This window comes from Eublepharis macularius, chromosome 5, assembly GCF_028583425.1.
Source record: "Eublepharis macularius isolate TG4126 chromosome 5, MPM_Emac_v1.0, whole genome shotgun sequence".
In the NCBI taxonomy this organism is placed as follows: Eukaryota; Metazoa; Chordata; class Lepidosauria; order Squamata; family Eublepharidae; genus Eublepharis; species Eublepharis macularius.
In genome coordinates this window covers 126,541,146-126,564,712 of record NC_072794.1, presented here as the reverse complement: position 1 = coordinate 126,564,712, position 23,567 = coordinate 126,541,146, and the positions used below count along the sequence as shown (strand labels likewise).

The 23,567-nt window shown below is 43.9% G+C and overlaps 1 protein-coding gene across 3 annotated transcripts; it reads left to right on the top strand.

The window, feature by feature from the left end:
* The first annotated feature begins 1,001 nt into the window (after positions 1 to 1,001).
* On the top strand, positions 1,002 to 22,594 carry AMPD1 (adenosine monophosphate deaminase 1). Of its 3 annotated transcripts, XM_054981661.1 has the most exons (16): positions 1,020 to 1,087; positions 2,956 to 2,970; positions 6,566 to 6,737; positions 7,948 to 8,113; positions 9,518 to 9,683; positions 11,971 to 12,190; positions 12,653 to 12,782; positions 15,426 to 15,620; positions 16,351 to 16,482; positions 16,597 to 16,760; positions 17,162 to 17,288; positions 17,716 to 17,879; positions 19,615 to 19,735; positions 21,378 to 21,551; positions 21,673 to 21,783; positions 22,284 to 22,594. In XM_054981661.1, the coding sequence occupies exons 1-16, from the start codon at positions 1,066 to 1,068 to the stop codon at positions 22,440 to 22,442; spliced, it is 2,238 nt and encodes a 745-aa protein (XP_054837636.1). In that variant the 5' UTR covers positions 1,020 to 1,065; the 3' UTR covers positions 22,443 to 22,594. The 3 variants fall into 3 exon arrangements, with proteins under 3 accessions (XP_054837637.1, XP_054837636.1, XP_054837639.1); XM_054981662.1 differs by lacking the exon at positions 2,956 to 2,970 and having other exon boundaries at positions 1,002 to 1,087; XM_054981664.1 differs by lacking the exons at positions 1,020 to 1,087; positions 2,956 to 2,970 and adding an exon at positions 4,986 to 5,010.
* The last annotated feature ends 973 nt before the right edge of the window (positions 22,595 to 23,567 follow it).

Genomic DNA, 23,567 nt, shown 5'->3' with positions numbered 1-23,567 from the left:
TTTTCCCAACACTGCTGATCTGAGAATGATAACACATTTTGAAGTGGCAAGAAACTCTGTTAGGAAGGATGCAGCAGAAACACCTGTAGAATAGATCCAGGCAGCGGTGTAGCGTGGGTTAAGTGAGCGCCAGGCAAGTCAAGTATCGGGGCTTTTTTTTTGGTCTATATCATGTGCATGCACACAGCGTGCTCTCTCCTGGGCCCATGCGATGACATCACTTCCAGTGAGGTAATCATGCAGGGCATGCTGCCCCCCTCCACCACAGCTGCCCACACCCCTGCAGCCAGCTCAGCTGCTGCAGGAAGGCCAGCTTGGCACCTAGCGAGCCAGCCACCCCATCAGTGTGCAGGCAGCCTCCCACGGGCACAGCGCAGCTGGGTGCTAAGCTGGCCTTCCTGCAGCAGCCGAGCTTGCTACGGCAGTGGGGCCGGCTGCGGCAGAGGGGAGCGAAGACTGCGCTGTGCCCATGGGGAGGCTGCCTGCACCACCTGTGCACTGATGAGGCAGCCAGCTTGCTAGGCACTGAGCTGGCTGTGGCAGCACAGGCAGCTGTGGTGGAGGGGGTTGGAGACAAGCCAGACACCCTATTGGTGCACAGGCAGTGCAGGCTGCCTCCCCAAGGGTGCGACACAGTCTCTTGCACCCCCACGAATTTTGCGCCCAGGGCAACCGCCCCTCTACCCCTCCCCCCCATGCTACGCCACTGGATCCAGGGGAATTCTGTGCAACTCAATTAATGCTAATTCAAAGCCCTCCTTTCTGGTAACAGGCCTGGCAATATTCTACCATTTATGGGACCATAAATTTTGTATCACTATGCATCTCTGAACCAACAGCGTTAATCGCAGTCTACAGCTTCACCTGTTGCAACCAAGACTTTCCCCACTGTGGCTTTAAATAGTTTATTGCTTCTTTCTCCACTCTATTTAGAGAAGGAGAGTTGGGTTACAAGAGGAGAGATAATAAATAGTAAAATGAGTGTAGTGTAGATATGCAGCTCCGTTCTTCCACTTGCCAGCCCTACACTCAGTTCCTCAAGACACCTCTGAACTGGTAACAAAAATGCCGCAGGTGAAAGTCCCAGGTAGGTCTAATCAATATACTGAAATGAAAGTAAACCAATTAGCCCAAAGCAGCTACTTCAGCCTTCCTAGTCTTACATAATGAGTTAGCTTCTAATTGCCAAAGTGTAAGGAATTAGTTCAGAAGGAAACTCCCTTCTTTTTAAAAAATGTGCTAGAGAAGAAAGTGGAAAGATTGAGAGCTCAAAGAAAGTTATGGAATGGTTATTAGCTATGCAAAATGAGTAATCTAGATTGAAATGTCAAGAGAGCGGTGACTACTGCAGATATGAAGTTAGCTGGGCAAGACTGCAAATCCAGCTCTGCAAAACCCTGTTGCATAAACAGTGGTAATAATGCAAAAAAAAAAAAAGGTGTATAGGACACAGGCATGCTCAAATGCTTGGCTTCCATTGACTGTGATGGCTTTTTAAAAATATATAATTTCATACAAGATAATTGGCCCTTGATTCAAAGGGCCTCGATGTTGTTCAGACATGCGCAAAAGTAATTCCAAGGTTAAGCTTAAATATTGATCATCTTTGTCTACATGCACATGTCTTCATTATCCCTTCCAGAATTATCTGTGCTATTGCAAACAGAAGAATAATAATTGCAAGCAGGGATGGCAATACAGTCCAAAGGAGTCTGGAACAGAATGACTAGAATAAATTGGATTTTTATTTTTGCATTTTGAAATAAAATAACCTGATTCCAGTTTAAAAATCACACTAGCAATCTTTTTCCTCCACTTCATGCAACAAAATTTCCTGAAAAGGACAATACAGTTAAAAACATGCATTCAAATCTCTATTTTTGCTTTGCACAGTATTTCAGTAAATGTACCTGTGCCTATAAGAAAATGGTTCAATCAATTCCCCCTAATATTGGTATACCAAAGACCTGTCCCTTTATGTTATATTAATAACAAATAGCTGCAACTAATGGTTGAGGAGTTTTATAATTATCATGCCACATGAAGTTTTTGCCGCCTCCCAGTCAGGACTGTTCATGTCTTCCGAATAAAAGCTAATGGTGCAATAGCTTTTTGGGAACAAGGCGATTACATTTAATGAATACAGTTTTGTCACAATTTATGCATGGACATACTTTTGAAAAAGAGAGTGATTAATCACCTGCGGCATTTTTGTTACCAGTAAGAGAAATGTTACTGCATTACACTGCCATCCTAAACAGTTACACCGTTCTAAATTTATTGACGTCTTCTAACCCCAATGAAGCTTAGGATAGTACTGTTAGCCTTTCTTGAGAGCATGCTTTCCTTCCTTGCATCAAGCAAGGACCAGAACCCTGTCAATAGACGTGCATCAAAATGTCACTGCAGAACCCAAAGTGTTATTTATTGGATCTTTGCTTAGTAGCCCTAGAAGTGCTGGTTCAATCTAGCATTTGCAAATGATGGAACACAGAAGAAAATAGCATTAAAAGCAAATGTGGTCTATGGAAGATCTTAAGTTGTGCATAAAGGAGTGTAAGCCTATTCCGAATTCTGTACAAATAGTGTTTCTGAATGCATGATGGTTGGGGGTGTGTACCCAAAGGGCCTTACAGAAAGGGCCTGGGATGATGTAAATCCCAGGTTCTGGTTTACAACCCATGGAGCCTGAAGGCAGATTGGAAGGACTGTGGAGCAGAGACAGAGTACAGCAGTCAGGAAGACAGAGCAAGTTGCATGAACTGCTTTCTTAATTTTCAGTGTTTCTCAGTGTAAAAATGTCCAATGCAAAGATGTAATGTGTGTAGACCAGAATTCTGGAAACGCTTTTAAAATATAACTGTTCTTTTCTCTGTATAAATATGAACAAGTAAAACTTTCATCATGTGATTAAACCTGGAGATCTGATCACCTTTTTTTAATTTTAATCTCAAGCAGTGAAGGAGAAACGTGAGTATTATTAGGTCTTCATTGTGCCTTCTGCTGCTCTGTCAAGCAGATGATCATTGGTAATATCCAACAGACAAATGATCATGGCAGCCCAGGAGCTAGAGATTCATCCAGTGATGAGCTTGCATGGAGCATGGCAGAAGGATGTTGTCATGGGGTCAGAGAGCGCACCATCCTTGTGACTTTTGGTTCAATACTGAGAGAAGCTTCACCCATCCTGCATTACATCTTCCAGAGAACATCTTGTGAACTTGAAACCAGGAATGGGATGAAGCTCTGTATGAACCCTGTGCAAACGTTACTATTGCTGTTGTAGATCCAACAACAGTTATACTGTCCTCCTGTGTTTGTTCAGTGATGTGTCCACAAATTCCTCCAATTTCCTTGGGTAGAACTGATCAAGGAATACATCTATGTAATACTAAGCAACCCTAAAATTATCATGGGAGCAAGAACAGTAGAACTCCAGTCCTCAAGGCACTTGATTGTTCCAGGAGCAGCCTATTTATCTTCATCAACAAAAGGTCTCGTTCAGAATTATTGTCTTAAGGTTTCAGCTTAAATCTGGATGTTTTCTGCCTGCTCAGATAGAGCAAGGGACTAAGGTGTCACCTTTGTTCCTTCAAAACAAAGGAACAAAGGTGACTGACTTTCCTTTATAACTGACTTTCCTTTATAACTCTTTAACCAGGAACTGTCCTGTATGGCTGTCACCCAGTCAATTCCATCAAGATTCCAGAGCTGGAATGATTACTTCCATCTCCTTTATTCAGCTGAGATATAGTACAAACAAAAGTCTATTTCTCTGTCCTTTTCTTTTGCTCAAGAGATAGCTGAAAAAGCCTGTTCCTATAAGGGGCCTTACCAGCACCTACCTGTTTGGGAAATAGGAACACGAGTGAATGATGGCCAAAGTTTCTTGGTGGTGTGCCCACCCTGACCTGAAGTTTGTATGCCTGACTCTTAAGTTTATCTACCTCTTGGGCTCTTGGTGGTTCACTGTACATGAATCTGAAGACATTGGCAGAAATTGCCCTGCTGAGAAATGACTGTTGTTATGGGCTGCCTAGTTGAGCATGGACCACTTTGCCTAGTGGCCCCTGGCCCTGAGGAATTTGAAGCCAGGATGGAACTGAGCTGAACCAGTGGCTGCTTTGAAAACACAGATATAGCGTCTCTAAGCAGGCACTAGAAACTCAGAGCAGGATGAGCTGATCCTTCCCCCATATTCCCCATCTATAGGTGGTGGCTTTATTCCTGGCTTATTCTCCATGTGCATTGTCTGCCTGGGAAGTGGTGTTGCATGCATCTGTCACTAGCATGGCCTTAAGCATCCCCATCCCATTACCATGACATCCTGTGTCCATCCTGTTTACTCCACTTGCATATCTTCTGCTGAACTGCATCGTGTTTCTGCTTCTTCCATATCCGCCATGAAAGCAGCACTTAACACACAGCAGCTATCTCCAGACAGCAGATGCTTCACTGGTTGGTCTGCTCCAGCACTCCTCCTCCTTTTATTGGCAGCCTTTCAGTGATATTCCATGCATACTTACTTCAGAATAAGTCCCACTGAAATAAGTGTGATTTACTTTGGAGTAAGCATATGATTGGGCTGTAAATTCATAAGAACCTTGCAAGATGTTGCTAGGTGCCATGGTAGTCGGTTGAATTTTAACAAGTACCATAGACTGAAAAGATTCCCCAGTCCATACTAGAGTTGCCTTGCACAGGTGTGTGTATGCAGGAGGTTTCCACCTTTAAGTGTACCTGTACATTCAATCATTGGCGGTTGTAACAAGAAACCATCCTATCGTAGCCTCAGTTCTTTGAGGAGCTCAGAAGCCTGCTGTTTGGAGGTTTGACTCTATGGCCTGCAGCTGAGGACTCCCTGGCCAAAACCAGTTGTGATTCCTGTACTTTTCTGTGTACTTTTCCCACCATATATGAGGTGGTTTTCTTGGTTAAAGGGTAGGTTACACCCAGACTCTGACCTCCAGAGAAAGGGGCTACAGTGTCCTCTGAAGAAACTCTCTACAGGTAAGACACTTCTTTCTGAATCATATGGCTTCTCACGAGCTTGGAGTCTTACCTGTTATGAAGTTGGATGCCTGTAGCCAGTTCATAGTCCTTGGTAGGTAAGACCAGGTCGAAGTATTTTGACACCCCAGACAATGTACATTCATCCTCTCATAGGCCTGCACCATCACCAGTCAGGTCCATGACACAGTTCTGTAGCAGCACTGGTGTAAGCCCAGGAGATGAAGCCTGTCACCTCCCATGTCTCTGATGGCTGGGAGTCTGCCAAGCCCCATCAGTGCTTCCCCAAGCAGAAGTTTCAGTGGCTTAGCCAGAGAACTGACCTTGTTGCTAGGCTATACTATGATGATGTCATGTATGCTTACTGGATGGGAAAAGCCAAACCCATATGCCTCCATTCTGCTTCCCCCCTTACTCTCATTTCCATGTCATCTTGCTCAGTGTCACAAATATGTCTAGGATGCATAGAAAGACAAGCTCTGTCCATTCTGAATCTAGAACAGTCAAGTGGATACTAAGAGAAGCTTGCTGATATTCTACTCCCCATCTTGAATCTCTGTGTCCATTGTTTGCCATTTGTTTTCTATCCCTCACTTTCCTAGGTTTAGTCCCTGGCATCTCCAGTTAAATGTATCTTGGGTAGAAGTGCTGATAAAAAGCTTTGCCTAAAACTTTGGGGAGCCACTGCCAATCAGAATAGATTATACTGAGGGAGACTGACCGATGGAACAACTTGGTATAAGACAGCTCCTTATACTCATTCCCTCAGGTTACACCCACAGCTGGGGTGCACATTGGTCTCCAGTTCTGTGGTAACTGTCATACAGTTTGAGGCTCTTTAGATCCCTGTGACATTAAAACATCTTGAAGACCCTATCCTGTTTCAGGCATTACATTTGACACTGGGATCCCTTGTGTGAGGAGAGGGTGCTCTACGCCAGGGGTTCTCAACCTGTCAAATCTTATGTGTCACCAAACACCCTATCAAAGAAACTGGGTACCACCTGACAGAAAAACAAAAAAAGCCCACTTTTTCCAATGACATTTTTATGTTTACAGGTATTCTTTTATTATATTTATCATTTAGGGTAAGTTCTAAGGACATAAAAAATTGCAGAAGCACAATAGATAAACCCTGGCAGGTAGGGTGGGCAGGACATAGCACATCAATGATGTGCTGGTGTGCAGGGAAAATGGGGGATGAAGAGAAACACAGTGTCTAAGCATGCCAAAAGATCACAGATGGATAATCCATGGCAGGTGGACCAGTAGGAGATGGCACACCACACTTGCAGGTGGATGTGGGGATTGAGGGAGAGAGAATGCGTCTCACTGGCTGTATATGGGTACTACTGGTTAACAACCACTGCTCTACATGATCCTTTGAAAATATATGCGTTGTAGCACCAGGAACCTAAAGCCTGAAAAGGGCCTGTGTGTGCTCTGAAAGAGAGCTCAGGCTCCCAGCCCAGCTGTAGGAACAGTGTTGAGAGAATCCTCTTTCCATAATGGCAGCAGACTGGTCTAATGATGACCCACTACCTTCTCCCAATAGAAACAGATGACGACATGCGCTCCTTTGCTGAGAAGGTCTTTGCTTCCGAGGTGAAGGATGAAGGCCAACATGAAATCTCCCCCTTTGATGTGGAAGAAGTCTGCCCCATCTCCCACCATGAAATGCAGGAGCATCTGATCAAGCAGGACAGTGAAAGAGATGCTGACAAACGGTAAACATGGAGTGAGGGGATATGGAATATTGGGAATGAATGACCAGTAACAAGGAAAGGCACAGTTAGAGCCTGGAGAAGCCACTAGTTTATGACCAAAGCTGCATGAGCAAACAATTTGCAATAAGATGAAGCCGTGTCAGGGCAGTTTCCAGCATGAAGGGTCCAGTCTGTTATTGCATTGGTTAATCCCGCTAGGGAAAGACCCAAGGAATCCAATATCTGAATACCCACCCTAAAATTTAAACCATCTCTCAGTCTCTGTGCAAATTTTCAAAACCTGCTTTTCTAGTAACACAGAATTGATTCTAAGCCCATTATCTTTCTTGGCACGTTGGGACTGTAGAGGAATTTTACAATGTGATCATAGGAATGACTGGTAGGGGGATGTGCACTCACCGGTTTGAAGGTCATGCGATTGTATTCTATGCATTGAGTGGAACTGTGCAGTGTAAATGGCAACTTTCCTACCTCCGCTTTCCCACTGCTGCTGCATTTTTCTGTATCTCTAAAAATTGTGCCACTGTGAGTTATTGGACCCACTGGAATACCATGGGGATTGGAATCAAGAGGTGGAGAGCAGTGATAAGTGAGAATTGATAGAAATCACCCTCTGAGAGATCACTGGCACTGAGAGATCTCTGTCTTTTGGTGCTACACCTCTGAAGATGCCAGCCGCAGCTGCTGGCAAAACGTCAGGAACTACAATGCCAAGACCATGGCGATACAGCCCGAAAAATCCACAACAACCACCCTCTAATACTTCTGTAACCAGAAGTGCTGGCCATGAATGAAGAGAGAGATTAGTATCTAAGCCATGGTCTCTTATTGCTTTGCCCAATCATCTATTTATACTCTGATTTCCAATATTAAACTTGTTTCCTTAGGCCAGAGTATTTGAGCATGAGGACTTTGTTCCTGTGGCTTTAGAGAATTACTGCTACTTTACCTGCATGCTGTGCCTCTTTGGATACAGAATGCCTGTTCAGTGAAGAAGACCGAAGACAGTACAAGTCAAGTTAGGCTTTTGTCTGTTGATGTGATTTTTATCACTCTCTCTGCCAACTAAGAAATAAGAGCCATGGGAAATATATGACCAATCTGACTAAATCATGGTGTTCCTGTTATTGCTTCCAAAGCATGTACCCAAACAGTGCAGGCCAAAGTCTGAAGTTGCCTTGCTTCCCTTTTTGTTCATTGTTCATCTTAGGAAGAAGGGGCTTCTGCGGCTGAAGACCATTGCCTTGGTTCTTCCGATTGCAGGAAAGTCTTCAACCAAACTGTCTACCATTGATGAGGTCATCTCTACCACAACTCAGTATCAAGCTGTTCCCAAATTCCAGCGTGTGCAAATCACAGGGGACTATGCAGCAGGGGTCAGTAGCTGGGGGTGCTAAGCCATCTCCTGCCAGGGCAGAATCCATTCTCTCATCACTTTGTTTTCTCACTAGATCACTCATATGTTTCAGCCAGGGAGGCCATTGGCCCCATTTACCTTCGCTCACCTTGGGTCTGCCACTGAAGTGAGGGGCCCTCACTGAGGGCATTGGGGGCCAAGGAGGCCCGGCCCAGGGAGGGCCACGAGGGAAGGCCCAGACCACTTCCAAGGAACTTTGAGAGAGGCAGCTGGCAAGAGGGAGGGGAGTATGGTGCTGAGATAGCCCCCTTCTCTCCAGAATCTGAGGTTCATCTGTGGCTGGACCAAAAAAGGATGCTGGAGGGAGCCACAGCCCTGGACTCTGACCCGGCACAAGAGGAGTCTGACAGATCCGTAGCACTAAAATCAAACAGGAGTCCAGTGGCATCTTAAACACTAACAACATTTATTACAGCCTAAGAATTCATCAGTCAGAGCTCACTCAAATGCATCAGGTGCATTTAGTGAAATGAGCAAGCAGCATGATCAGCATATCTGACTTACAAAAGCTTATGCTGGAACAAATTTTGTTAGCCTTTAAAGACCCGTGTGACTCTGTCAATAACTGTCTGTGACACTCATGCAACCATCCGTTTGCAATCATATAAAGAATGGCTGCACCATGTGAGGAAGGAACAGTTTTGTTCCAGGTATAAAATACTGTAGCTAGAAAGCTTGAACATGGATTACATCCCTTCTTCCTTGCAACAAAAGTACTGTCTTGTTGACCACATGCAACACAATGGAAGGTAAGATGTATTCATTGTGCAACAAACACAGTCACACAAAAAAGCCCCTGATGAATCCCCCGTCTCTAAAATCATCCTATGCTCCTAGCCTTGAGGGATGCACCAAGACATGTAATGGGGGAGAAGTTCAAAATGTCCCCAAAGTTCTTCTCTCCTCACCCTTAACTGCATTGGTCACAGTGGCTAACAGTGCCTCTGCTTTGATTAACCTAACCTGAACCCTGGAGAAATCAAATCCTGAGATGGATTTGCTGGGTCAAGCGATATTGATGAAATAGAAGTGGGGTCATCCTGATGCTTAAAATAGCTCCAACTTGTGACCAGAGACAGGCCCTGATTGCTTTTCATTGCTAGCCTTAGACATGTCCTGACTAGCTGTTGAAACATATTGCTGCGTTCTCTTTCTTACGGAGCAATATTGCTTCTTTGAGGCTGTATCTTCATCACTGTTGTTACCCTGCCCCCTTTCTCCCTCCCATATTCAGTGTGAAGCAGCAAGCAGAGGAGATGATGGAATAGCACAATGACTGCCATTTTAAGCACACATAGTTTTGCATGCTCAATTGTTTTATCTTCTCCTGGGGTCTGTGAATTTTAGCAAATATCTCTTTCAGGTGACAGTGGAGGACTTTGAACTGGTCTGCAGAGGTTTGTATCGTGCCCTGTGTATCCGGGAGAAGTATATGCAGAAATCTTTCCAGCGTTTCCCCAGGACTCCTTCCCAGTTCATGCGCAACATTGAGAATGAAGTGTGGAAGCCCAACGATGATCTGCAGCCAGGTAACTCCAGGCAGTGGATGAGCCACAGTGGATGAGTAATAGCTAGGGGAACCTAACCTACCCTGCTTGTGGCTATACCTTGGGGAATGGAAAACTGCTGGTATGTGGGAAAGCAAACTCACTGTGTTGACATTCAGTGACTTCTTGGCCACTGAAAATAAAGGCTGATGCCTTTATTTGGTATTTTAATGTCAAATATAGCCTTTGACTGCCACCTTTGGTTAGTTCTATTTATATACATATTGACAAGGGACCTGTAAATCAAATGAAGATATGATACAGCATAGGAGAACTCTAGGCATCCGTCTTCTGGATGTGTGGGCTGGAGCAGACATCTTTGTTTAACGTCAACATTCAGTCTCAGCAAGAAAGGCAGTGTATAAATGAAATAAATTAATAGTAGTAATAACAATAACAATAACACCTTCATTTCTCTATACACACTGGATTTCCATGGCATAGCAGTTATAAAAATTGTTGGAGAACAAGGCAGAATTTTCAAATTGTGCAAACTGGAAATACTTTATCAGTAATATTTTATAAGGAGTTATATACAAAACCAAAAAGATGTGAGCACACACTAAAATATATCGACATTAGATATTGGCCACTAAGAAAAAAACAGCAGAAGAGCTTAGAATTTTGCCACATATAGCAACATCTAGATAAAGCATTATGAGTATAAGTCAGGAGAAAGAGCCAAACTAAATACGACAGCAACTCATGGCTGCCATGGGTTCACTTTCACCATTTTAAAGTGTTTTTAAAATGCTGCAATGGTCCAATCCTCATCAGGCCTGTGGTGTGGAGCTCTTTTTTCTCTCCACCCCATGCCTTTTCAAGTGCCAAAACAGCTGCAAGGAAGCCCTTATGGCTGTTTCAGCACTTTAAAAGGCTCAAGGAGAGGGAAAGAGCTCCAAGCTTTTTATTTAAAATGATGACGACGACCCTATGGCAGCCATGAGTTTGCCGTCACATTTAGTTTGGCTCAAAGGTGGCAGGAACAAAGGCAATAACCTTAGTAAAATGTCCTTGTTGCAGGAAGCATGTAGTGATGTCATTATAACTTTGGGGGTTTAAGCAGATCCCAACTGTAAGGTGGTTTTCTAAGGGTCAGATGGCTTTCTCACAGGTGTAGCACCTCAGCTAAGGGTGTAATTACACGACACACATGCTGGACTTGCAGGCAGACGTAAATTGGGAGAACTTACCTTAAAAAGTGGATGTGCTCAGCACTACTGAGGGGGAGACACTGTGAGGGGGAGCACAGAGACTTTTCACGCCATTTTTCTATCTCCAAGTCATGTGCCAGAGAAAAGGGGCAAAAAGACCCGTTTGTCTCACTTTTTGCTGGTGAAAGTGGAGTAGGATGCCCCTTGCAGTGTCCCTCACAGTGCCAAGCAACACAAGTACTTTTTCAAGTGAGTTCCCCAGACATCTAAGAATCCAGTCATGCACCCGTGACCCAGCATGGGTTGGGTGTATCATGCAGCATAACCCTCAAGAGGTGTAACATATAAACCTCCTCTTTTCCCACTGGGGTGGACTGGCCATTTCACTTACAGGGGAAGTCCTGGTGGGCCGCTGCTCCGGAGGTCAGCTAGCAGGATGGACAAGGGAAGTCACGTCCCAAGAGCTCTGCCAGCACTGCGGGTGCCACTTGGCTTATCCCTGGGCGGTGGTGCCAATGAGGGGTATGATGCAGAAGGAGCCCACAGATGACTCAGTCACAACTGACTTAGATTTTTTATAATGTTTTAATGATTTTATGGAAAATTGTATGAAATTGTGTTTTATTGTGTTTTAAATGCTTTGATCTACCGTGGGCCCACTTGCAGGGAGGGCAGAATAGACTTCTAACAATAAATAAATAAAATGAGACAGCACCCATTGTTTGTAGTGGTCCCTATAAGCATTGGCTTGAAGTGCTGCAGGGCACGTCCAGGCTTGCTTTTTCCAGGCCCATCTTAACAACAACAACAACATTCAATTTATATACCACCCTTCAGGACAACTTCGTGACCACTCAGAGCGGTTTACAAAGTATGTCATTATTATCCCCACAACAATAATCACCCCATGAGGTGGGTGGGGCTGAGAGAGCTCCAGAGAACTGTGACTAGCCCAAGGTCACCCTGCTGGCTTCAAGTGGAGGAGTGGGGAATCAAACCCGGCTATCCAGATTAAAGTCCCGTCACTCTTAACCCCTACACCAAACTGGCTCTCAGGGCTTCCCAGATAGCCCTGCTTCCTGCCCATCACTATCATGCTTCTTCTCTTGATTCAGTATTCACCCCACCTGTGAAGGATGGTGAAGATCCTTTCCGGTCTGACAATCTCCCTGAGAATCTTGGCTACCACGTGCAGATGAACGAAGGTGTGGTGTACGTCTATGCTGACAAAGCAGCAGCTGCCAGGGGTGAGCCCAAGGACCTGCCTTACCCTGACCTGGAGGTCTTCATTGATGACATGAACTTCCTGCTGGCCCTTATAGCTCAGGGGCCTGTGTAAGTGTCCTAGAGAGCCTTACCTATGGTGTGGCCTTTCCACATAAAATCAGGGCCAGCCCAAGACAGTTTGGTGTCTGAGGCAGGAAATGTAAAGGGCATCCTGCCTATGATGGGGGAAAGTAAATGGCATAGCTATCAATGTGCAACCCTTTATTGACACCCAAGTTCTGTTGCCTAAGGTGGTGTCTGTACTCTAATGGTGGTACATCAACAGAAAAAGGTAAAAACGGAGCAGTTTTAGAGCAACATACTTATCCCCGCTTCAATGAATTCTGCCATCTATAGTCACCCCAGAATGCAGTCTTCAGTAGCAGGGATGACTCTAGCTAGCAAAGGAAACGAGTGTAGGTGGTTCTAATAGACAGTATTTGCATTTGTGAACCTCAGTGAACCCACACTCTGTGGTTTATTCTGTGGAAGACTTATGTGTGGCTATGCTGTTTTGTTTGATCCCTACAGCAAAACCTACACACACCGCCGCCTCAAGTTCCTCTCCTCCAGGTTCCATGTGCACGAGATGTTGAATGAGATGGAGGAGCTGAAGGAGCTAAAGAACAACCCTCATCGGGACTTCTATAATTCTCGGAAGGTGGGGAATTTGTGCAAGGAGTTGTCTTTTTAGGGTAGAAGGTATCATCATCATCACTTTTATTACAGTACCAAGACCAATATACAAAAATTATGTTACCAAACCAGTTATCAATAAAAAGAAAAACCATCAGTTTTTTAAAAACTTTTAAAATACATTTCACGCCATTTAAAAATTAATGTACAGAATCTGGTTACTTGCCATATGATCATGTGTTTTTTATCGGCTAAGAGCCAGCAGAGCTTTCCTTTATTTGTAATTATATGACTGGGAATCCTATCTAATAGTGGGGTAATAATTTTTAAACGAACGTCTCCATAAAATGGGCAACTGAAGAACATGTGCTCTGCAGACTCTACCTCTTCCAAAGGGCATAGACATAGCCTTTCTGCATAGGGGATTTTGTTGTACTTACCCTCAACAACCGCTGATGGAAAAGCAGAACACCTGGCCAAAGAAAATGCCCTTCTGAGATTATTTACTTCCACGGAGGCCAGATACTTGGCTGGCTCAAGAGTACCTTTATCATTTATCAACACCCCCCTTTTAGATGCGCTAGAGATGTCAGATTGGCACTCTATGTCTTCTATTCTTTTTTTAATTAACCCTTTGGCTCGTTCAGCCCCCTGAGTTAGGAGCACCTGAGGAGAGAAACCTATTTTTGTAATAAACCTATAAACCGCCTTAAGCCAGCTGGATTTAAATTCGTCATGGAGAATCAGGGGGAGCAAACCTTGAGGACAGAAAAATAGCTTTCAGCCACATATGCATGGATTGGATGCCCACCCTAGCTTCAAACCTCAGGTTTCCAGACTCCAGCCGAATCCAGGCGTTTGATACACCCTTGGGAACTTGTAAGGGATAAGTATGTTGCTCTCAGAAATTTGGACTGCGCTCTTCCTTGCGGATTGAAACAAGAGGGGGGAGGACCTAAAAATGTTCCATAGAGCATCTGCGCTAAAGATTTGGCCTTATACAGCTTTAACGCTGCTGGAACAAAATAGCTGCCCTGGGTACAAAAAATTTTTAATATGGCATTTGCTGATCTTTCCCCTTGTTCAGCGATATATTGGCTGTGCTTAACCCTTGAGCCATTTGCCTCTACAATCACTCCCAAGTATTTAAAGCTATCTACTTGTTCAATCTGATGGCCATTGATAGCCCAATATCTTTGTTTCGATCTACTCCCGAATGCTATGATTTTGGTCTTCTGATAATTGATATCCAGGAGCTCAGTTTCACAAAACATAGCCATTTCTCCAAGGGCTCTCCTTAAGCCAACTGGGGTTTTGGATAAGAGCACTGCAAGGGTAGAAGGTATAATAATGCCTCATATTTAAAGAACTGCTCTAACTACATGCCATGACTGGCAAAGGTTGGAGAGCTTGGCAGTGAAGAGTACCGTTATAGTGATGGAGAGAAGAACCTATGAGTCAGGACAAGAGGTTTCTCCAAATTATAGGCCTCTTAAAAGCATTGAAGCCACACCCCCAAGAAAGCTATCCTCTTCTTTCTAGGACTTCTCATGATTTTTCAGACATATACTTTAAGAAGATATAAAATGGCTACTGTAATAATAAATAATATCATAAATGTGCATGATACTTCACATAGTACAAGAAGACAGGTCTCTGACCCAAGGAGCTTATAGTCTTAACTTAAACGAAAGGGACACAATAGAGAGAGAGGAGGTAGGTGGAGGCAGGGATAGACTGAATATATGGGGACAGGCTGTGGCTCAGTAGTAGAGTACCTACTTTGCAAGCAGGAAGTCCCAGGTTCAACACTAAGCATCTCTAGTTAAAGTAATCAGGTAGTCAGTGATGTGAAAAACCTCTGCATAAAACCCTGCAGAGCTGGTGCCAACCTGAGCAGACAATATAGGACAACGGTCTATCACAGTATATGTTCATATGTTCATTTCAATTACTGGCCATTTAGGCCAGTATTGTCTACTCTAATTGGCAGGGGCTCTCCAAAGTTTAAAACACAATTATTTTCAGCTGTGCTAGCTAACATTCTCTTAAATTGGAGATGCTAGGTATTAACCTGGAACTCTGCGCATCCAGAGTATATGCTGTGCAGGGGAGCTAATTCTCCTACCAAGACTACACTGAAAGTCCAGTGTCAGCTGTCCTCTCCTCAGGGCGCGCCAGCCCTGAGGGTATGGCTTGACTGCTAACAACCCGAGACCAGCATGGATGTTTATATACTCTTAGCATTGATTCTGGGGCATAACAATGCTCACCTTCTCTATCATAACCCAGCCCTGATACCTACAATTTCTTACTGTATTGCATGTTTCCTCAGTGTCTGCTGTACAATGTGCCTCCATCCATCTTCCACATAATTCCAAATTCTTTTCATCTGCCAAAAGAAAAAGCATAACGTATCAAGCAAAATTTGTGTTTACATAAGTAACAGTGTAATTGTGCGCAGAGTTACTGCAATTTAAGCCCACTGATTTCAATAGGCTTAGACTGTAGTCACTGCATACAATTGCACAATGATTCTGATCATATAGCTTTCTAAACTATTGTGACCTCAGTGTCTCTTGCAAATATAATTGCTGAGATAGTTCTGGAGCAGGGACTGTGAAAGTATTTGGCCAGATCCTGGGCTGACCTTTGTTTTCACTGGCAGGTGGACACACATATCCATGCTGCAGCTTGCATGAACCAGAAGCATTTGCTGCGATTCATTAAGAAGTCATACCGGATTGATGCTGAAAGGGTGGTGTACAAGTCCAAGGAGAAGACGCTGACACTCAAGCAGCTCTTTGACCAGCTGAAACTTCACCCATATGACCTGACAGTAGATTCACTTGATGTGCATGCAGTGAGTCACACTTTCCCTTCCCTGTGTTTCTTGCTTCTGGGTGTAGCTAACTTTTCTGTCAATCTCTGGTCTAGCAAGCATTCGTTGCACTTTCCCTGCACCCATTCTCTTGGTGCCTATCCTGCTTAGGTGATAACTTGAAAAAACTGTATCCAGGGTTTTTTTTAATGACATGTAAGATTGTTTTGTGTCTGGCTGGTGTTGACTTGTGTTTGTTTCTATGGATCTGCTTTGGGCTCTTTTATATTACAATCAGGGGACCTGCAAGGGTCTGCAAGAGGGAGGACCAATTGAGAAATCCCACCTCACTCCCAAAATCTGCCCCATCCATACATTCTATGAGATCTCAGATGCTTTAGGTTAATTTCCTTCCCTTTCCCCTTTAACTGTCTTTTCAGTCCTTATTAGGCTGTTTTTTAAAGGGTGAGAGGGGACCACCAGGAACAGGATTGGGGGGGAGGGGTGTATTTCAGGCTGCCACAGGAGGGGGAGATGGGAACGTTGTCTTTCGTAGGTAGAAAGACTACACTGGATTCAACTTTATCTTTTTCTGCATACCTGGAGAATCCTCCTGAGTATGTGGAAATCCCCACCTTATCTGCAGGCAACCCAATTGTGGAGCTTTTCTCATCCAGACAGGGTCCAACTATTAGCTGTCTTCTGACTTCTGGGATGAAAATATTTCAAATAATAAACTTAATGGGTTATGGGCACCTAATTTATGCTACAGGGTCGCCAGACCTTCCAGCGCTTTGACAAGTTCAATGCTAAGTATAATCCAGTGGGTGCCAGTGAGCTGCGTGATCTCTACCTCAAGACTGAAAATGCCATCAATGGTGAATACTTTGCCACGATCATCAAGGTTAGACAATATGGTATGCAAGCATTTGAGTCTGCATGGCCAGTAATTTGAGGATGAGTCGAGTTCTTGGAAGCACATCAGGCACAAGTTATGCCTTTTCCCTTTGATTCCCAGGAGGTTGGCTCTGACCTGGAGGATGCCAAGTACCAGTATGCAGAGCCACGACTCTCCATCTATGGGCGTTCACCAGAAGAGTGGCCCAAATTAGCCAACTGGTTCAATCAACACCGTGTTTATTCTCCCAATATGAAATGGATGATCCAGGTGCCCAGAATCTAGTACGTACTGTGGAAAAAGAATGGGGACACTTAAAAGTTGCACATCAGAAGTACCAAGTTAGATTAATATTGCTAGATTCTGTGTATGATGTATATTAAAAACCCAACAGTTGGATTATATGTCTAGTGTGATCACTCTATTATATGATAACAAAACAGAGTAGGTGAAGAGAGAGAACTATGCAAAAAGTGTCAGTCTTGATTCTCAATAGTTCATTTTCAGTTCTTTGGGGCAATGGATATCAATCTGGATCTCAACTGCCCCGGCCTATAGACTAGGTTAATTACTGTCCAGTGCAGATAGCAGAGGTTGCCTCTACTTGTCTATATCTCCAGTTGTAACATGCTTACTTTATCTTTCTGTATTTGACTGAGCAGGGATATTTCTGTTTTTCTCTCAGTGATGTGTTCAGGTCTAAGAATTTCCTGCCACACTTTGGGAAGATGTTGGAGAACATCTTTGTGCCAGTGTTTGAGGCAACAATCAACCCACAAGACAACAAGGAGCTGAGTGTATTTCTGCGCCATGTGAGTTCTGTGGCCAAGGAGAGAGAGAGGTAGCTCAGGTCCAACCTTCATGTCAGAGATAGGCCAAGTGTTTGGAAAATGTGTGGAAGGAAACACAGCTGTTGCATCAGGTACTCAATCAGCTCCTAAGTGAGATTGAGCAGCAAATCTTTAATCAGAGGTCAATGACCCACCCATCTCACCCAGTGTCCTGTCCCGAAGAGTTCCCTATAGCAGATGATGCACAAGAACTATAAAGAAAACCTAGTCTCTTATTGGATTCTAGCCCTCCTCTCCTAACAAGGAAATCTCGTAGGCAAAAGAGGTTATTCCACCCAATCACCATATAGGTTCATATTAATTCTAGAGAAATGGGAATGAGAGGTTCTTAATTATGTTTGGGGAAGATGAGGAATATACTCTGAATTTGTTTTGAACTGTTCCTTAGATTACTGGCTTTGACAGTGTAGATGATGAGTCCAAACACAGTGGGCACATGTTCTGCACCAAAAGCCCCAAGCCGGAGGAATGGAACTATGAGAAGAATCCATCCTACACATATTATCTATACTACATGTATGCCAACATTCTGGTGCTCAATCACCTCCGACGGTGAGTCCAAAGCCTGGGAAGGAGGGTTGCTTCTGGGAGAAAGATTACGATGCTCAAATATTCTACACCAGGGCTCCTCAATGTTTTTGAGTTTGTAGACACCATTAGAATTCTGAGACAGTATGGGGGATCAGCAACAAAATGGCTGCCACTAACTGTCTGTGCAGGAGGCAGAGCCAACCACAAAATGGCTACCACAGCTAACCTTCAGTCACACACTCTAGATCTTTGTGTCGTGGTAACGGCTGCAGCCAAAGCAATGTTTTTAAAAAATCTGTACAGCCAATCAAATCTCCAGTGGGCAATCAGAAGCCTTGCTAGGCAAAAACCCACCCACTTTCTAAAAACCCTTGGCAGGTACCAGGAAAGTTGTCAGCGGATACCATGGCATCCAAAGGCACTATTTTGGGGGATCCCATGCTACACTAACCCTTAGGAAAAGTTTTCCTAGATGCTAGTTCTACTAAGAGCGGGACCACAAGTGACGCCTGACACAGGTTGGACACTAGTCAGCTTCCCTCAAGTTTTGATGGGAAATGTAGGCATCCTGGTCTTGCAGCTTGACTCTCTGACTGCTGTCCAATGGACTTTTCAACTGTCACTTGTCCAACATTCCGCCAAGCTGCCTACATTTCCCATCAAAACTAACCCCAGCAAGATAATATGTCACTTCTGAAACTTACCTTCATCAGTCTCACCTCTTTATTAGTCCCAACCTAGTAGGCAATATTCCAGGTCCATTTATAATATGGACGGAAGCAGTCTATAGATTCAGATGATAATTTATTTAGATACTGTTATACCTCACTTTTCTCCCCAGTGGAGACCCAAAGCAGCTTACGCCATTTCCGCTCCTGTGTTTTATCCTCAGAAAAGCCCTGTAATGTAAGTTAGGCTGAGAGAATTGCCGAATGTCACACAGTGAGTTTCCACGGTAATGTGGAGATTAAAACCTGGGTCTCCTAGATCTTATTCTAACACTCTAATCATTACACCACACTGATTCAGGGCAGAATTGTTAATATTATCCCCCTCAGATATTTAAATACTTTAGTCCACTAGTCTAGCTTATATACAACAGTAAAGGTATATTTGTGCCTCTTTTTTGACCAGTGAATGAACTTAACTAAATATTAGATGTAGATGGATGCAAGTACAACCTGAGAGCTGCTTTCATTAAAAAAAAAAACATGCGGAGGGTGCAGTTTAGAGTGGCGAACTAGTGAGTGGAGAGGATACTTAATTTTTCCTACCCCTACTGCTTTTCTGCCTCCCCCAGTTGTCTCCACCCCAATGGCCAGTAGTGGAGAAACCTCCCCCCACTTCCTCATTTTAAATTGCTTCTCCCCAAACTGTATTTTTTATTTTTTATAAAAGTGGCTTTAGTTACATGCATCTGCAGGTAGTATTTAATTAGGTTCCCAGTTTCTGTGGTTTGTCCACTTTTGAAGCCCTGACGTACTTCTTGTTGCTCTTTTGTCAGCACCCAAAAACACAGGGGAAACTGAAGAAGGCACAGTTTTAATAATGTTTTACGAATCCGAAACAGAGAAGTGAAATAAGGTCAATCCTTTGTTTTATTAATCCCTTGTTGAACGCATTCAGAACGTACTCCGTCTGTTGGCTTCTTCCAGAGAAGCATCCTTCTGGGATGATCTGATTGCCCGTCCCCTAGATAACCTTTAGTGTATCCAGTGACTGGAGACTGGCATAAAGACTGGCATTTTATTTTCAGGGAGCGTGGCATGAACACCTTCCTGTTCCGTCCTCACTGCGGAGAAGCTGGTGCTATCACCCATCTACTAGCTGCCTTCATGACTGCAGATAATATTTCCCATGGCTTGAACCTGAAGAAGGTGAGTTGAACAAGGGAAAAAACACTCTCCTCCCATGTATCAATGTTACATCAGTACTTAGTTCTTGTGGCTCCTTCTTACATGCTCAAGGTAATGCCAATCACCACCTTGGGCTCAGGAAGCAATTTTCCCCAGGCCAGTTCAGCTAGAGATCCTGACAGTCTTTTGCCATTTTCTGGGCATGGAGCAGGGGTCACTGGGTGTGTGAGGGGGAAGGGGAGGTGGTTGTGAATTTCCTGCATTGTGCAGGGGGTTGGACTAGATGACCCTGGAGATTCCAACCCTTTGATTCTATGATTCTATGCCTTGATGAGACATAAAGAGCCCATCTCTTTAAGCTTGTATGGTTCCCTTCATGCTACTGCCTGATATCAGGCCTGGGTCCTCATATGGAAGTGCTCAGTTATTTTTTTCTCTTCAAAAATGAAGAGTCAAACATTGACTCATCTCTGCAGTTCCATAATATTCATTTGGCCAGTGCATTCTGTGAACATCTCGTGCCTCAAATGATGACAAGAAGCTTGTGACCTGTCAAGAAGACCTGGATGCATCCTTCTCCAGGAGGAACTCCTCAGTACTAAGATCTTGCTGTACTTATTTATTTGGGGTGTATTTCTAGGAAATCAGGGCTTGGTGCTTGCATGTGGTGCCAAGTAGGAATAAACTGATTAGTGAGTAGTGCAAGCAACTACGGGATCTATCTTGAACATGAAAACAAAGAGATTCAACTCCCATTTAGAAAGAAGCTGGGACACCCCTGTGAAGAAGTGTAAGAGTTTTCTCTATTGTGTATTTGGTTCCTGTTATGTTTAATGTTTACAATGATTACCTTTGGTAGAGGAGAAGCTTTTGATCAGTTTCAGGCAGAGTTCATATGGTCAGCCTTGCAAAAATATAGAGTTAAAGAAAGGTTCTTCTCCTTAGGGTCTGAAAGAACGTAACTATAAAATGCAGATTTCGAAAAATGAAACTTAAAGTTGCTTTTAATAATTAGTCAATATCTTGGGCGGAGCACCAGATCTAAGTTATATATAACCAAGGCCAAGCAGCAAGGAAAAGAGCTTGGAAAAAAGGACAAGTCAGAACATCAAAGAAAAGAGCTGAGGGGAATTTTTTCCTTCTGCAAGAAAGAAGGCGCTGACCTGACTAAGGAACCTCATTGAGCTAAATAAATTAATTTGTTCTAGAACCTGACAGAACAGGGAACAGTCTAGTTAAGTTAGCTGGATGAGTTTTCCCATGTCATTAACTCAAATGCTGTTACGATTTTGGTATTAACCTTTTTTAAAAATTAGAATGTTGTTCATGCTTTTTAAATTTTCAGTAAAAACTTGAAAACTTGAAGACTTTGTTGTATAAGTACCTTGGTCTCTGAAGGTTTGCTTTCACACATATCTAAAGGACACCTTGTTGGTAAGAAAAGGCTGTTGGGTGGAGGAAGCCAAGAGAAGAAAAAAAGCCTTCTGCCTGGCAGTGGTGAAGGTAACTAAAAGGAAGGAATAAAAAGAGGGCTACAGAAACTGTTTTTGCTCACCTTCCTTCCGTCTTTCACTGTAGACTACCAACCAAACAGTGACTCTCACTATCAGGATAGAAAGGACTCTGCCTACATTGTCTTGAGCCCTTGTGTTTCTCTTTACAGAGCCCCGTACTTCAATATCTCTACTTCCTAGCCCAAATACCCATCGCCATGTCCCCACTCAGCAACAACAGTCTCTTCCTAGAATATGCCAAGAACCCACTTCCTGATTTCCACCAGAAAGGCCTGATGGTGTCATTATCTACAGATGACCCCATGCAGTTCCACTATACCAAGGTAGGCAGCTAGGTCCTCAAGTACATTATGCGTTGGCTCCCAGGGATGGCATGAGGGACAAGTTTTTAGCTTTTGCAGTGGATTGCATCTGTTCCTTCTCTCACTCATTCTCTCTTCCCAGGAGCCTCTTATGGAAGAATATGCCATTGCTGCCCAGGTCTTCAAGCTCAGCACTTGTGACATGTGTGAGATTGCACGCAATAGTATCCTTCAATGTGGCATGTCTCATGAGGTATGGAATTCACAGACATCTTTTCCTAGTGTAGCGGCTGAAGAAGGACTGAGGACCAAAATAAACAATACATTTTTTGGCAAGTCAGGACTAGGTTCCAGATTTATGCAAATAACTCCTGGCTGGGGCCATTTAGGCTCAGGAAAATGGTGTAGGGTGGTGGTGGTAGAAGTTCTCCTTCTCCCACTCCACAATTCAGAATTGAATCTATTTTAAAAACAACATTCCCCACAGCTGCTGTATGGCTATGGGGAAAAGCAAGTCAGGCCCAAATCCCCTGTACCCCTCTTGCCAAAAAACATATTATGCAGTTTGACACTGAGCAAGGAAAGGGAACGGAACAATAGGATGTTGCTTCTTGTATTATGCTGGGGGTACTGGTAAGAGGGAAGAAGAAATAGGGGGAGGCAAGCCTGTGGAGATTTGTCAGAGCTGACAGGTGCCCAGACTGATGGGATTGGACCTAAGAAGATTCACCACAATTTGCTTCACTTCTACAGGAAAAGCTCCGTGTCCTGGGGGAGAATTACTTGGAAGAGGGGCCACACGGCAATGACATCCGCAAGACCAATGTGGCTCAGATCCGAATGGCCTTCCGCTACGAGACGTGGTGCTATGAACTTGACCTTATAGCTGAGGGGCTGAAGGCAGTTGAATAATTCTCTTTCAGTGCAGAAGCCTGCCAAGCCTGATCCTTGGCTGTACCACAGAGCAGGTGCAAAGAAGCAAAACCAGCAGTTCCATTCAATACCAGGCAATTAAAGGGGGAGCGGGCGGTAACCTCAGTGCTGTTGCTTCCGGTTACACTGATTTCAATGTGTGATGTATTTACTGGGCTTTTCTGTGCTTTTCCATTTTTTACAAACAACATCCTGGGAAGCAGTTCCTACTACACATTTTGCCACAAGTCTGACAGACATGTCTATTTAGAAAACAGCCTGGGAGTTCAATTCCTGTTTTGCAACCATGGTGTGAATTTTAGAAAATTGGAGAATCCTTACAGTTACAGTAATTCACATTGCCTCTTCATAGCAACACTCAACAGAATTTTTATACAGAAGCCCCCAGAACTGCATTATCTAGTGTCTTTCCAATGGGCAAGTCTGGGTTTGGATCCACTAGAGAATTTCCACAGACAGGATGATTTTTTGCCTATGCTGCTGCAGACCTCCAACTCCACCCTCCTGCAGTCCTCGAAGGTCTTCTGTCCTTTCAGGAGTAGAATTCAGGGGTATTTGGGGGCTTCAGTAAAAGAGTAAGGAAAGGAAGTTGCACTCTGTTGACACAAAACCCTTTCATCAGCAGAAGTTATGGTTGGAACATGCCTTTATCTATATCCTCAGTACTGTTCCTAACATTGCATCACACCATTTCAATGTAACATGATCTGACTTAATAGATGTCAGAATGTGGGTCATTTCAACAGTGTCAGAGTATGTATTTCCTACACATTTTAATATTTGACTCAAAGCCACAAGACTTGGAACCCTATGGCTATAGTATTGCTTCTGTCAATTCTGCCCTGCGATCAAACCATATATGGGCAACTATAACAGAACGTTCATGCCTAGTTTAATAGAAAGACCTTGGACAAATGACTGAATTGTGTGGATTGTAATAGGGACCCAACAAGTCATGACCTGCTTGGACCCTAGTGCCAAATATTGGCTACTATGGTTGTTGTGGGTTTTCCGGGCTGTATTGCCGTGGTCTTGGCATTGTAGTTCCTGACGTTTCGCCAGCAGCTGTTTCGCCAGCATCTCTCAGTGTCACAGTGTCACTGT

Coding starts and splice junctions, on each gene's coding strand:
- AMPD1 (XM_054981661.1), top strand. CDS start 1,066: ATGCCGCAGGTGAAAGTCCCAG. Junction 8,114..9,517: donor CAGGGGACTATGCAGCAGGG/GTCAGTAGCTGG, acceptor TATCTCTTTCAG/GTGACAGTGGAGGACTTTGA. Junction 21,552..21,672: donor TGCAGTTCCACTATACCAAG/GTAGGCAGCTAG, acceptor CTCTCTTCCCAG/GAGCCTCTTATGGAAGAATA.